At 36.1% G+C, this 15,736-nt stretch overlaps 1 protein-coding gene across 1 annotated transcript in view; it reads left to right on the top strand.

The window, feature by feature from the left end:
* LOC136036270 (eukaryotic translation initiation factor 4E type 2-like) overlaps positions 1-5,059 on the top strand; it is a 48,217-nt gene extending 43,158 nt beyond the window's left edge. Inside the window, exon 6 of the mRNA XM_065718410.1 lies at positions 4,813-5,059. Within this exon, the coding sequence (XP_065574482.1) occupies positions 4,813-4,855 (43 nt within the window). The 3' untranslated portion in view covers positions 4,856-5,059. The remainder of the gene's footprint in view (positions 1-4,812) is intronic.
* The last annotated feature ends 10,677 nt before the right edge of the window (positions 5,060-15,736 follow it).

The raw sequence follows: 15,736 nt of genomic DNA, 5'->3' as shown, positions 1-15,736 counted from the left end.
ATGCATGTAACTGAACACTCGTGTAGCTGAACCTCAAGCAAATGAACCCTCGTGCATCTGAACCGAGGAGCAACTGAACCTCCGTGTAACTGCACCTTCGTGTAACTGAACCCCCATGCAATTCAACCTTGTTAGACTGAACCATCGTCCAACGAAACCCCCTTGCAACTCAACCCTTTTTAAATGAACCCTCATTCAACTGAACCTCCGTTTTAACTCAACACCTGTTTAATGTCAAATGATCTAGTATTATAATTAGCTTATTTTAAAATGTGTGAATGACGAGGAGGGAAGGTCGTTGAATTAGGGTCTTGGCTCCAAAACCAGAAATGGGTTTTTCTCTGTTTGGCCTTAAATTTTAATAGGATGTAGTCTCTAGCCTAGGAATACACAAAAGTACGAAAGAATTGGAAGAATCGAGAGAAATCGAAAAGTATTGGAAGCCTATAAAAACCAAAGTAGAAGCCTATAAAACCAAAGTTTTATAGGCTCAAAAATTTCTGCCGCAGAAAAAAGGTTCTAAAAGAAGACGGCGATTGTGATTATTATACTTAGAAGTAGTTTTGAATAGTGAATCAATCGTCTTTTATATCTGGAACTATCGGTTGAAATATGCTATGTAACATCAAAATCAGTGACTAGTTGATGCACGCCTTTATGGAGTGGGGAAATAAAACCCTGATTCCGGGAACCTTGGATGGTTACCCATTTCAGTGCCTGAGTGGTTTTCTCTACTAGGTTGCTAGGACCCATTATGCATACCCAGTAAGTTGCCAGTCGGAGACAAAGTAACTTTTGTATCGCGAATCAATTCAGCAATTTTTATGTAGCTATTTTCGTCATAGAAGTCTATTTGTCTAAGTCTTCATGCCCTGTATGTTTAAGCTATTCTGGGTTCATTTTTGGCTCATTTTTGGGCAGAAAAAAAATCGTTTTTCTTTTTTTTTGTGAATAGTGATTCCTTTGACAATAGAACTTGCTGACAAATTTTTTTTTGTGAACCAATATTTAGAAAACAAATTTGTTTTAGAACTCGTTTCTTTTTATCTTAACGTATTATTTAAATTTTCCTTCCCCTTCTTAAACAGCTGCTGGAAATTTCAACCCCCCCCCCCCCTATTATTTCCTTAGGTATTACAGATACGCTATTTTTACATTCTTAGTTCATATACTATTTTCGATTTACCTCACCACTTCACGACGAAAAGATTATAAGTGCCAATGGGGCTGGTAGTGGAAAACTTTAAGGTGGAGCAGAAACACAAACTTATTCCAGTCCCTCTTTCTAAGCACGGAATTTTGAGACATCTTTTTTTCATCTTTTCCCAAAACTCCGGAACTTCCACAAGTCGTTCCTGAGATGTTGTAGATATGCCATTTTGATAACCTGAATGAATCATTTCTTTCGATTAACCTCTGTCGCCTCTTCTCGGGTCAACATTTGAGATCTATTTGACCCCGCAACAATTCCTTAACTTTCAGACTCAATCCCCCAAGCCGATCAGGATGTTATGCAGATGCGCTATTTTGATTACCTTGGAAGAAATAGTGTCTCTTGGTTTATATTACTACTTAGTCGGGAGCAGACTCCACTTCCAGGGGGTGCCTATAGTACCAAAACTCTTGAACAGATTTGAGACAAAAAGACCCTCTGATCCCTCACCCCAAAGGAAGATTCAGATCCTGCTAGCTCCCTCCCAATACTTACTGTAAGCTTCTAATTTAACCCCCAAAAGTGTTACTAGAACTTATCAGATATTTCGTTTTGATGACCTATTAGCACTTTGTTTTTTATTTACCTCGATACCCTACCTTGATTGGACGCCAATTTTCATAGCGGCTTATGGCTCAAAACGTTTATATTGACCAGAGACGAAGCATGTTTAGCTCCTCTTCCCAATACGAAATTTAAAGTCCCCATGCCTCTCCCCTACCTTCTTTAATACTATCTGACAGTTCCAACTTTATCCCCTAGGCTAACTGAAGACATTACAGATATACTGTTTTTATAGCCTGGATGCATGTCCATAGTGGCTTTTAGTGCAAAAATGTTTAGGTTGAGCAGTGACAAACACGGAGTATTTAGCCCCTCGCCTCAACGAAGTCCCCCTTACCCCCTTCCTTCTCCTTTCTTCCGTCTCTTCAATTTAGTTCTATGCTTTACTTTACTCAAAAGTCACTGTCCACTCCCCCCCCTTCCAATCTCTCTATCAATATTTTCTGAGACCATGAAGTCGGTCTCCCTCAGCCATTTCAAAGATATTATGCATAGTGAATTTAAAAACTTGGGCATAGATAATGTCTTTTGATTTACTTCGGTAAATGTGTCTTTTCTGTGTTATACCCTTGAAAAACTCTGGGTATCCTGCACTAGCGAACGATCCCTAAAAGTTTCTAGCTTATTCGACAACAAAGACCAAAATGGCCACCTTTTCTATTGAAACCGGTCTAGGAACATTGGGGAATCTGTATAATATAGCGCCATTTCTCTTAGGCCTGGGTGGAGCGGTGAGGTTAATCCTGGGAGAATACTCATTAGATCTTCTAACTATTCTGAGCAATTCTGAAGGGAAATCGCAAGAATTTTGATCCAGTACCAGAATATGATACGGAGGGGGGGTGATTGCCCTCCAGTCACTTAGGTTCTCAAAAAGCACACTAGAAGTTTAAATTTCCTATCCAACGTGTTTCAAAGTTTTTACGACCAACTTTTCCGTACGAAGTATAAAAGTATGAAAGAATTATAACACATGGAATGCACTTTTCTCTTTACTTTATGCAATCAGCCAAGATAAGTGCAACCAACAATCAATATAAATACAGATAAGCTGTTTTGTTTTTTCTTCTTTTATAAAAAAACAAAACAGATAAAGAATGTCTTTTTCTATCTCGGCTGTTTTCTCGTGCTTCTGTTTTTCTCACAAATTGAACTAAAAAAATAAAAATAGGCTATCTCTTTTTCGTGGTTGGTTTAATTTCCGTTTTTTTTTCGTTGTTTTTTTTTTCTTCTTTTTTTTTACGAACAGAAACGGTGCCTTAGAGACATTGCTCACCATGCCATCTTAGACAATACTTGCGGCAGACTGCTTCCACTATTTTTAAATTCTCATGTCTTTCTCAGAAATTCCCTGAAACAATGCTGGCCGCTCCAAATATTCCCGAAAATTAGCAATTGTATTTTCTTATAACAATTGCTTATTTACAAATTATAATTTTCTTGGAGACTTCAGAAGACCCAATTTTTGTTTGGAGAAATTCAGGGTTAGTGGAGGCAGTGTTTGAATGAGAAAATGTTAGTAAAATTAAATGCCGCAAACGTTTTTGTAAATACTACTACTAATATTTACAACTCACTGTAGCATTAAGCCGCCTGAGGTGAGCATAGCTACGCACGCTCCTCCTCCTCCATCATGTAAAGCAAAGATTTTACACCTTCTAGATTTTTTTCTAGCTGTTATTTTAGTTGTTTTATTTTATTTGTTATTCTAGTTGCGATTTTTTCTATTTGTTATAAGAAGCATAGATCTCCTTTTAAGAAGTTTCATTTCCCTTAAATCATTTTTTAAATCATCCCACCTCATTTGGGGACGACTTGCTTTTTGTTTGGCACTAGACGGTTAGCCGACAAGGATTATCTATGACAATCTATCACCTTTCATCTGCAGAACGCGTCCATATATAGCCATATGAAGTGGTATATATATAGCCATATAGCCATAGAAAGTGGTATTGAACCACATTTTTTGTTCAGCTTACTGTTTGAGACACGATCAGTCTATCGGTAACCCAAAACAGTCACTACGCAATTTTTCAGGGAAACATTAATACTAAAAATTGTAGTGAGTAGATGTTAGATTTTTGAAATTAACAGTTAAGTTAAATATTGTAAGAATTCTTTCATTAAAATCTCTATAACACAGTCCATATCTGTTCTGGAATGGAATTACTTTTGTAGTCTAGTAATATATAGTCCGTAATTTAGTCTATATTGCCTGTATTGTCTCCTTTTATACGCTATTGAGCTTAACATATGATGAAGCTCAGTAAAATACTGTAGCCTATGCATTTTTTTTTTCAAAAAAAGAAATACCTGCCAAAACACAGGCCACCTTGTGTGGCAACTGTCAGGTTTGATTTCCGCAAAATTTTGAAATGACTCAGTCGCTGGAACGATTTAAGTTTTTTCAGTAAGAATTTTCTTAATAAAAGCATTTCCTTTGCTTTGAACTGAATGCTTAACTTTTACTGCTGAGTCTGTCCTGAAAACTGAGTATCATTCATGGCTGTGTGCCCTGAAAAAGAGAGCTTTTACCATTTTGTTCTTGTACCCATTCTCATGTAAGACTTGCTTCATATATTAAAGTTGTTCTATCTTGGGAACCATTCGAGGTAGATTTTTTTTTTATTTCAGAAAAAATAATGCCTGGAACAAAATAATGTGGTGGGTTTGTCTCCTCAAATCCCAAATAAAAGGATTAAAGAAAAGTTTGGATTTTTATAATGTTGATTAGTATGAACTATTACAATTTTATAGACTATTATTATAGACATCACACAGACTGTTACAATCCCGTGCAAGGAAAGCTTTGGCTGTTTAAAACGTCTTTTAAGAGGCACACATTCATGACGAAATCAATACTAGTTGTTTATAGACTAATAGTATCTAGGCGCTAAAAAAGGAATTTTTTGTCATTTAGCAAATATAATAGATACAAGATTTTTGGGGGCCCTCTCCATTTTCTCCAAGTATTGACTATAGAACTCGTAGAGCCAACACTATATGTAAGAATAATTCGAATTTTTATTTTCTAGGGATCATTCCAGTTTTCGGAACACGGACTTTTTTATCAAGTAGTTAATGAAGCGTCATCGACAGTTGGATGGATGAGGTTATTCCTCTTCAATCAATTTTGTGGTTGCAACATGATTTCAAAATTAGAAACAAAGAACTTAAAGAATATGGTTGCTAAATTTGTTGGATAGCTGAAGTAGTCACCTTTTTTGACGGGCTTTTAAAGTTATTCAGTGAGGAACTTTTATTAAAGTGAATCATATTTGACTTCATTCTTTCTGTTTTCAAATTCAGTTCTTGACAAGATACTTTTAACGTTGATTTGGCTAACCTCTCTGACTCAGTGTCAAAGGCAAATATTTTTCATTTAAAAATTTGTTTAATAATGGTTATTTCAATTTGCATTTATTTCAATTTACCATGGGCATTGCTCCGCTATTTAATTGATGACGGCTTTTGCCAGGGGAGTAGCTCCAGGATTTTTATTGGGGGGGGGGGGACAAGAGTGGTCCATATCTGCATGGCTAAGGGGCATGGGCTATATAATAGTTTTTCTCCAATTTTCTGGGGGGGGTTTACCCCCCTGCCCCCCGAAACGACGCACCCTGGCTATTGCTATAACCATGATTTGCTTCAGAGTTTCAATTATTCTTCTAATCTTGGGAAATATAAGTATAAATTTTTTGTCCTAAATGAAACAAAAGAAGAAGAAAAAATATAGAGAGAATATAAATGTTAATATGGTTGTTATTTTTTTTCTGACTGATAAGACTGATTGAATGTTTATAGAAGAATTATATTTATAAGAAAAGAATTTTCTCCTCTGGTGTGAAACTGTGGTAATCTGCTCACAGAAATTACACTTGGTTGCAAAAATGATGCAGAATTATAAGGAAAATCAGGAATTGGGCATTCAATTAAATTTTTAGATTTTGTGACGGTGATAGGACTTTGGTGCACATAAATGGTGGATGGTTACGCCGATGTCACATTTCAATATTGCCAGGTTGATCCTTCCACAAGCAAAAAAAAAAAAAAAATGGGCAAGCAAAAATAAAACAACTCTCCTGTATCTCTAATTGCCGTAATGTAAGAAACCCTCTTCTTTCCTGCATAGAAATATTTCGAATTAACAAGTTTGCCTTATGTATGTTATGTTTCTAGATCTTTGTAGATCATCTCAATCAGGAAAGCATACCAAAAACAGAAACAGTTACCCAAGACCTTGATCACAGAGACCAGTTAGTATGACGAGGCATTTAGCAAGTTTTAAAATAAAAGAGATTGCAAGTCAAAAATAGACTATATGCAACGAAAAAAAAACCACTATCGAGTTCTAATATAAAGTTATAGATAGACATCTGTTGAACAAACACAAAGGGCCATGGCAACAAACAAGATAATAATCTTAACGCAAATGAGCAATTCAGAGTCGTATACAAAATTAAACAGAAAAAAAAACCATACCCATCCCACAATATTTCAAGCACTCATTCCTTCCCCTCCCTTGCCAAAACTTTTTCTCTATGTGCAATTACCAGTTTAACATGTTTGCAACCTTTTCAATTGTCCCCAATTACCTTGAAGAAATTTATGAATACCCTATCCTGATAATAATTTCATAATCTGGACTATCAGTGGAATGGCAAATTTATAATCCATACTGCAATTTCACAGTTCTGTTTGTCCATGGAAAAGTCCTTTGTTTATAAGTCAACTCATTAGTGACTTGTTAATTACTGTCTCAATTACTTATCAATTGTTTTTCTATAATTTAAACCTTTTAATGGAACAAACAACTCATTTGACACCACATTATTAGAAAATAATTCTTTCCTTGAATCCTGTAATTTGAAACAACGGGCCATAAGTGAAGCAGATCCTTGCCTGTTTCTTCATACATGAGGCATTAGTAAGGACCATCCATCATTCTTATTCTCCCTGAATATTTCCTTCTTACTCCAAGTGTTTGAGAATTACTTCTCCTCGACATATACCATTTAATTTTATCACTATTTAAATCCGCTTTAAAAATAAATATCACAACTCCCTGACACAATCCATTGCCGGTAAACTCCGAGGGACATCGAGGCTGAGACTTCATACTGCCATTCCTGAATCTTTTGGTCTTAGAACACGTCCCTTGAACTTTCACTGCATTTCCTATCTCCTAGTCTAATCCCCGTCCCTTCATTCCAAACGCCTGACTACCCATAACAGCTTAAAATTGATCTCATCTGCAAAACCTAGGGAGTTTTCCTTCTGACCTACAATAACTCAAAATAAACTGTGTTTTCTGATCTATGATTCAATAAACTAATACTAAACTATCGAATCTCTCGCTGAAGTTTATGAGTCTCCTGAAGTGTCTTAAGTCCAATATTTTTACTTATCCTCTTTTTCGAACCCACTATAACCCATAACTGGCCCCATTTTGTCTACAAAGATCCCTTGTGTAGCACAGATAAACTGCAACCAAAATAAGTAAAATCCTTAAATTTGTTCGTCTCTCGACCTATATAAAAAAGTAATTATTTCCTTTTTTCTTTTCTAAGAAGTAATATAACTGACTCATCCACACTTAAAACGAATTATTTAATTTCCAATAGCTATCCAAAATCTTTAACAATTTTGGCAAATCCGGAGCTGGATTCGCCAGAATAACTATATCATTTACAAATAATAAACAAAACAACTCAAGTAACAGTAATTTTAGGGTGGCGAATGTGGTCGATAAGTATTATAGTTATTTTAAAAACGAAACACACAAGTATCACTAGAAACACACAAGTATGGACCATTTCACTTGCGCGCTGTCAATGCGTATGTATGTTGAGTACTTGAAAATGTGAACCATTTTTGAATGTATAAGCTTTGAATCAGCAAGCATATGCACATGTAAGGTAAAGAAAAATGATTGTTCTTACTTTTCTCTTCAGGTACTTTATAATTTTCAATATTGCATAAGTTTCAGATAGAATAAAAACACCACTTCTCACAGACATACTAACTTTGACCAAAGGTCTAGCCATTTGTGCCTTATTAAATTCCGATTAAGCAAGCATATGCAGATGCAAGCAGAAGATAGAACCCCAGGAAGAAATTACTTTATTGAATAGGCTGAATTGCTGATATATCCTTTCGCTGATATATCCTTTCGATAACCTGTATATTTATATAATTTGTGATTTTCATCATAATACTCTTAGGCTTACAAGTAGTTGCATTAGAGGTAGTTGTTGAAGTAGCAGCAGTAGTAGTAGTAGTAAATGTAGCCGCGGTAGTAGCATGCACATATTTGATTTTGGTCAGTTGATCCTTTTTTCAAGCATTTTCTGAAAATTCCAACTTAATGCTCAAATCCACTCTTGAGATGCGCTCTTTTGACAGTGCGCATGCACTTCTTCTTCTTGGAATACCAAGCCTTCTGAAGTCCACTTCGGTTTCCTTTTGGCTTCACGACGATTTTCAATCTGTAGGTGATGATGGGTCAGGAATAAGTCTTCCTACCATCTATGTGATCTACTCGGAGCTACTATTATGTCTTAGGAAATCGAAAATACTTTTTGTATCGAAAAAACAGAGGCTGTAGGTTTGCATCTCTGAAGATTCTCTTGATGTTGATTACTTCCTCCTAGATGTATTGCCATTCAAAGATCAGGTGGCTCAAGGATTCAGGAACAGAGTTGCAAAGCCTGTAATATGGGTCGGCTTGTTAATGCCAAGTAAACTCCTCTTTTCTCAGGATTCAAGAGTTGCTTTTGATTCTATAATGAAGAATGTTATCTGCCCTTGATGGAAATAAGGATGGAATGGGCATTTTTGTTCTTGAAGGAACTCTTCTTCTGAGTAGGTCTCTTAAGGTCTGGGTCTTCAAATTGGGGTTAAGTGGATTATACAAGGAGCTACTAGCTAGTTTGTCTGCTACCTCATTATATTTGATGCCTTGGTGGCTGGGGATATGCTGGAACTTGACTTCAATAGAGCTATTTTGGAGACTGATTATTTGATCTTTGATTGTCCTCAGGTCGGTATTCATTTTACTCCTACGAATATTTCCAATAAGCTCAAAGGCGCCTTTGGAGTCTGAGAGCAATACTATTCTTTTGGACGCCGGTGGATTAATATTAATGACCTTTAAAGCCCTTGTTATTGCTGATAGCTCTGCCTTGAGGATGGCAGTATTGTCAGGAAGTCTGGTTTTTATATTCAGTGAATAACTTGGAATAGCAGATGCAGAGCCGCATCTGCTACCTTAAACTGAGCCTTCAGTGTAAAGTTGGAGAGAATCTGGAAGCAAAGTGGTCATTTTCTCATGAAAAAGTATTTCGTCTGTTGCAAGGGTATCAACTCTAGCGAAACACTTGGAGGTGACATTTGCCATCCTGGGGGCACAAGAAAATGACTGAAACAGGTTGAGCTCAAATTTCCATGATCTTATAGATATCAAACTATGCGAGATACCATTTTTGGCAAAAGTGAGCTTAAAAATATGCTCGTGACTTAAGCTTGTATCTTGCTGTAATATTGGATGGTCAGAGTATTCCGTCTTTCTCAGAGGGTAGACTGGTCAAGTGTTTCACTTTGTTCGAGGGGCACTGAACATGAAGCCCAAGGGCAATTTTGCCAGCCGTATTTAGTATCGCTTCTAATTTGGCAAGATTAGTCTTACTACATCAATGGCAAACTCAGTCTTCGAACGAATAAGTCTCTTATAAAAATCAAAGATTATTTCTTGGGAATGAGCCCACTTTGACCCCACCAGGCGCTTAAGGATGAGTAACCTTCGCATGCTTGAATTTTATACATAAATATTTTAGATGTAGTACTGTGGTTTTTTTAGTAGTAGTGGGGGTAGTTGTAGTAGTAGTGTACAAATATTACCTTTTTGATCAATTGATCATACCCTTTATCATTTCCTGAAAGCTCTAAATTAATATACTCATTCCTTAGTTACGCCTTTTTGACAGCCCTTATACACATAAGGTGTTTTGATTTAGTTCAACACTCCCCTCAACCTTCTCTGTAAGACTTGCCTGAATGTCCTTAGTCATTTTGGAAAGTAAAGGTCAAACATGCATACCTGTCTAAATAACATATACTATGTGTTGATAGTGAACAAACTGCCTAACTTATATCCCTTGTTCTGAGGGCTGTGAGGGGGTTGACGTTTCCCAAAGGCATAACCACAGGATCTTTCAACAATGCAGAAGAAAGTAGACGTCTCAAAATTTTGATTGGATGTGTGTTTGGGAAACTGATGGTAGTAAGGGGGGCTAGTTGCCCTCAATTCACTTTAGTCTCTTAAAAAGGGCACTATAATCTCCGATTTCCAACCAAATGAGCCCTATCCAAAGTTTATACGACCACTCATTCCATAAGAACCATATGTAACCTTTGGGGCATAATTTACAACCCTTTCCCGCAGGTTCTAAGGGGCTATTCAACCCCGAAGGTCTTTTTATATGATACATTTAAAAAAAAATTCCACAAGATAAGTTTCTCAAACAAAAGTAAAGAACTCCATTAAACCAAAAGAGAGCAAAAATAGAACCAAACGATCTACCAAGCGTAAAACACCACATATCAGCATCCATAAGTAAATGAAATCCAAACCGAACAGAAATTACTGAGTTACTGATTACTGAATTAAACTCGAAATGAGCAAAAATTAACATAAATAGGGATCAAAATCCCAATGCCTTCTCAAGGCCAGAATATAATTTGCACTTTACTGAAAAATTTTGCTTTTAATTTTTTCACTTTTATAACTTTGATGAATCAAAAATCACTAAGACTTTAAGGAATAAATATCAGAATATATACATATATATATATATATATATATATATATATATATATATATATATATATATATATATATAAAACTGACAATGCACATTCTTTTGTAGTTTTTTTTATCAGTAAAGAGCAGATTATGTCCCGGCCTTGAAATTCTGATTACCAATCCAATGAGCCCCCTCCGAAGTATATACGACTTCCTTTCGATAGAGACTTAATATGTCCCCAGGGCATAACTTATTACCCTTGCCCTGTTGGCTATGGGGGGCTGTCATCCTCAAAGACATAATTTCCGGACCTTTCAACAACGCTGAACAAATGGTCTCAAATTTTGATTGGATGAGTTTGGGAAAATGATGGGCGTGGGGACGGATTGCCCTCCGATCACTTTTGGCTATTGAAAAGGACACTAGCCCTTTCAATTTTCAATTGACTGAGCCACTTTCGAAGTTTCTAAGACTAAAGAATGGATATCTCAAAATTTCTATTAGATGCAATTCGATAAAATACGACGTGTAAGGGGAGAAGAGTAGATAACCTCCGATCACTTTGAATCATAAAAGGGCACAAGAACTTCTGATTACCAATCTAATGAGCACCCTTCGAGATTTATATGAACACCCTTTCTATAAAAACCTTATACGCCATCAGGGCAGAGCTTACACCTCTTTCGCTGTGGGGGGGGGGGACTTCGTCAAAGATATAACTTTCGTACCTTTCAACTACGTTGAAGAAAATGGCTATCTTAAAATTTTAATTGATTATTTCTGGGGAAATGATCGGCGTCCCTTTCAGATATCAAATCATTCAGCTATTAAAATTGCAACTAGCCCTTGCAATATCCAATCAAATGAGCCTTTTTCAAAGTTTCTACGATAACTCCTTCTATACTAAGTGACCTGATCTGATGAAACAAAAAAGAAAATAATAATAATATATTATGCCCATATCGCCCTTTACTTAGACAGAGCTTTGGCACTGCCTATGATGCTACCTAGGTAAGTGAAGCTCTCCATTTATTCGATCTTCCCGTTACCCAAAATCACCTTTTCAGCTTCACTTACTTCCAATCGTATCAACTTAGTCTTCTTAACATTAATTTTCTAAGTTATTCTTGCACTCGGAACTCTCAAAGCCTCCATTCATTTTGCTAAGAAAAACATCATCTAGGACACTCATATCATCAGCGTTATTCTAGTCTAAGAGAGTTTAACTTCCCCATTTGATTCCATGCTCTCCCATAGCCTTTGCTGTTTGTTAAGACAAGGTTCATCAAAAGGATCCTTATAATAGAGCACAACCTTGCCAAACTTCTGATTCAATACAAAAACAGCTATTAACCTCATTCTTTACCTTAATCACAACAGTGAATATGTCGTACATAGGACTAATCACTTTAATGTATTTGTCTGGTATACAATGCAAGGATAGGACCTTTGCTAAAACTCTTCTATCATCTGGATCAAATGCTTGCTCATAACCTATAAAACTGAGGACTAAAGGGGTCTTCATAATGATTAATCTGAGACTGAAAGTTGGTCCGTAAATCCTCTCTCCTTCCTAAAACCCCACTTTTCTTCTCTTAAAATTTTATCTGCAGCATCATCAAGTCTAAAAAGCACCATCATACGCAGTAATTTGTTTCTTACAGAAATCAAAATAATGTCTCTATATTTACCATACTCACTCCACTTTTGAGGTGGTAGTAGCATTTGTGTCAGACTGAATCCTCATAAATTTCCACTTCAAATGTCTTTCACTTTAAAAGTATCCAATTCATCTCTCTCAGACTTTGGTAAAAACTTCATTCACTTATTTCAGACTCTAGTCTACCGCTTGTGAGCTGAAAATAGTGTCTGTGTATGACTGAATCTTGATAAATTCCCACTTCACTTGTCTGTAACCCTTAAAAAAAAATTCGATTCATCTCTCTCAGACTTTGGTAAAAACCTAAGTCACCTATTTCAGACTCTAGTATGCCACTTGTGAACTGGTAGTAGTGTCCGTGTCTGAATAAATCTTGATAAATTCCCATTTCATATGTCTCTAACTCTAAAAAGAACCCGATTCATCTCTATCAGTTATATTGGTAAAAACCTAATTTACCTATTTCAAACTTTAGTATAGCGCTTGTGAGCTGGTAGTAGTGTCTGTGTCTAACTGAATCTTGATACATTCACACTTTATTTATCTTTAACATAAAAAAGAATTCGATTCATCACTCTCGGACTTTGGCAAAAACCTAATTCACCTATTTCAGACTCTAGTATATCACTTGTGAGCTGGTAGTGGTTTTTGTGTCTGGCTGAATCTTTATGAATTCACTTCATATGTTTCTAACTATAGAAAGGATCCGTTTCATTTCTCTCAGACTTTGGCAAAAACTTAATTCATCTATTTAAGACTCTACTATACCACGAGCTGGTAGTAGTGTCTGTTTCTGACTGAATCTTGATAAATTCCAACTTCATACGTCTCTAACCTTATAAATAATCTGATTAATCGCTCTTAGACTTTCGTAAAAGCCTAATTCACTTTTTTCAGACTCTAGTATACCACCTGTGAGCCGGTACTAGTGTCTATGTCTGACCTTGTGAGCTGATAGTAGTGTCTGTATCTGACTAAATCTTGGTAAATTCCCACTTCATATGTTTCTAACTCAAAAAACCATCCGATTTATCTCACTCAGAATTTGGTAAGAACCTTATTTACCTATTACAGATTCTAATACACCACTTTTGAGCTGGTAGTTGTGTCAGTGTTTGACAGAACCTTGATAAATTCTCACCTCATATTTTTTAAATCTAAAACGAATCCAATTCTTCTCTTTCAGACTTTGGTAAAAAAAACCTAATTCATGAAATTCAGACTCTGGTACACCACTTGTGAGATGCAGTAGTGTCTGTGTTTGACACAATTTCGAAAAATTCCCGCTTCATATATGTCTAACCCTAAAAAGAATCCGATTAATCGCTCTTGGACTTTCCTAAAAATCTAATTCGCCTATTTCAGACTCTAGTATCCCACTTTTGAGAGTGTAGTAGTGTCTATGGCTGTGTGAATCTTGATAAATTCCCACTTCATACGGGTTTAACTCTAAAAAGAACTCGATTAATCCTCACAGACTTTGGTAAAACCCTAATTCACCTATTTCCGACTCTATTATACCACTTTTGAGCTGGTAGCAGTGTTTATGTCTGACTGAATCTTAATGAATTCCCACTCAGTATGCTTCTAACTATAAAAATAATCTGGTTCATTTCTCTCCGACTTTTGGGAAAACCTAATTCATCTATTTCAGACTCTAGTATACCACGAGCTGGTAGTAGCGTCTGAATCTTGATAAATTCCAACTTCATATGCCTCAAACTCTAAAAATAAACGGATTCATTTCTCTCAGACTTTAGTGAAAGCCTAATTCACCCTTTTCTGACCCTAGTATACCATTTATGAGCTTTTAGTAGTGTTTGTCTCACAGAATCCTGATAAATTCCCCCTCATATGTCCCTAACTCTAAAAAGAATCCGATTCATCGCTCTCGGACTTTTGTAAAAACCTAATTCGACTATTTCACTCTAGTATCCCACTTGTGAGCTGCTAGTAGTATCTATGTCTGACTGAATCTTGATAAATTCCCACTTCATATGTCTCTAAATCTAAAAAGAATTCGATTTATCTCTCTCAGTCTTTGGTAAAAACCTAATTCACTTATTTCAGACTCTAGTATACCACTTGCGAGCTGGTAGTTGTGTCTTTGTCTAAGTGAATCTTGAAAAATTCCCAATTCATACGTGTTTAACTCCAAAAAGAATCCGATTCATCTAACTTCCCACTTCATACGGGTTTAATTCTAAAAAGAATTCGATTCATCCTCACAGACCTTGGTAAAACCCTAATTCATTGATTTCAGACTTTATTATACCACTTGTGAGCTGGTAGCAGTGTCTATGTCTGACTGAATCCTTATACATTCCCACTTAGTATGTTTTTAACAATAAAGAAAACCCGGTTCATTTCTCCCAGACTTTGGTGAAAACCTTATTCATCTATTTTAGATTCTAGTATACCACGAGCTGGTAGTTGTGTCTGAATCTTGATCAAATCCAACTTCATATGTCTCTAACTCTAAAAATAAACGGATTCATTTCTTTCAGACTTTGTTAAAAGCCTAATCCACCCTTTTCCGACTCTAGAATACCATTTGTGAGCTGATTGTAGCGTCTGTGTCTGACAGAATCCTGATAAATTCCCACTTCATATGCCAAATTCTAAAAAGAGTTCGATTCATCGCTTTCGGACTTTGGTAAAAACCTAATTCACTTATTTCAGACTCTAGAATCCCATTTTTGCGCTGGTAGTAGTGTCTATATCTGACTGAATCTTGACAAACTCCCACTTCATGTGTCTCCAACTCTAAAAAGAATCTGATTCATCTCTCTCAGTCACTAGTAAAAACCTAATTCACTTAATTCAGACTCTAGTATACCACTTGTGAGCTGGAAGTTGTGTCTTTGTCTAACTGAATCTTGAAAAATTCCCACTTCATACGTCTTTAACTCCAAAAAGAATCCGATTCATCCTCACAGACTTCGGTAAAACCCTAATTCATCTGTTTCAGACTCTATTATACCCCTTGTGAGATGGTAGCAGTGTCTATGTCTGACTTAAACTTTATGAATTCCCACTTAATATGTTTCTAACAACAAAAATAATCCGATTCATTTTTCTTAGACTTTAGTGAAAACCTAATTCATCTATTCCAGACTCTTGTATACCACGAGCTGGTAGTTGTGTCTGAATCTTGATAAATTCCAACTTTACTTGTCTCTAACTCTAAAAACAAACGGATTCATTTCTCTCAGACTCTAGTAAAAGCCCAATTCACCCTTTTACAATTCTAGTATACCACTTATAAGCTGGTACTAGTGTCTCTGTCTGACATAATCCTGATAAATTCCCACTTCATGTGTCTAACTCTAAAAAGAATTCGATCTGATTTCTCTCGGACATTGGTAAAAAAACATAATTCACCTATTTCAAACTCTAGTATACCACTTGTGAGGTAATAGTAGTGTCTGTATCTGACTAATTTTGATAAATTTCTACTTAATATGTCTTGAACTCCAAAGAGAATCCAATTCT

This window comes from Artemia franciscana, chromosome 15, assembly GCF_032884065.1.
Source record: "Artemia franciscana chromosome 15, ASM3288406v1, whole genome shotgun sequence".
Classification (NCBI taxonomy): domain Eukaryota; kingdom Metazoa; phylum Arthropoda; class Branchiopoda; order Anostraca; family Artemiidae; genus Artemia; species Artemia franciscana.
The sequence above is the reverse complement of the archived record's forward strand: the minus strand, read 5'-3'. Positions and strand labels throughout refer to the sequence as shown.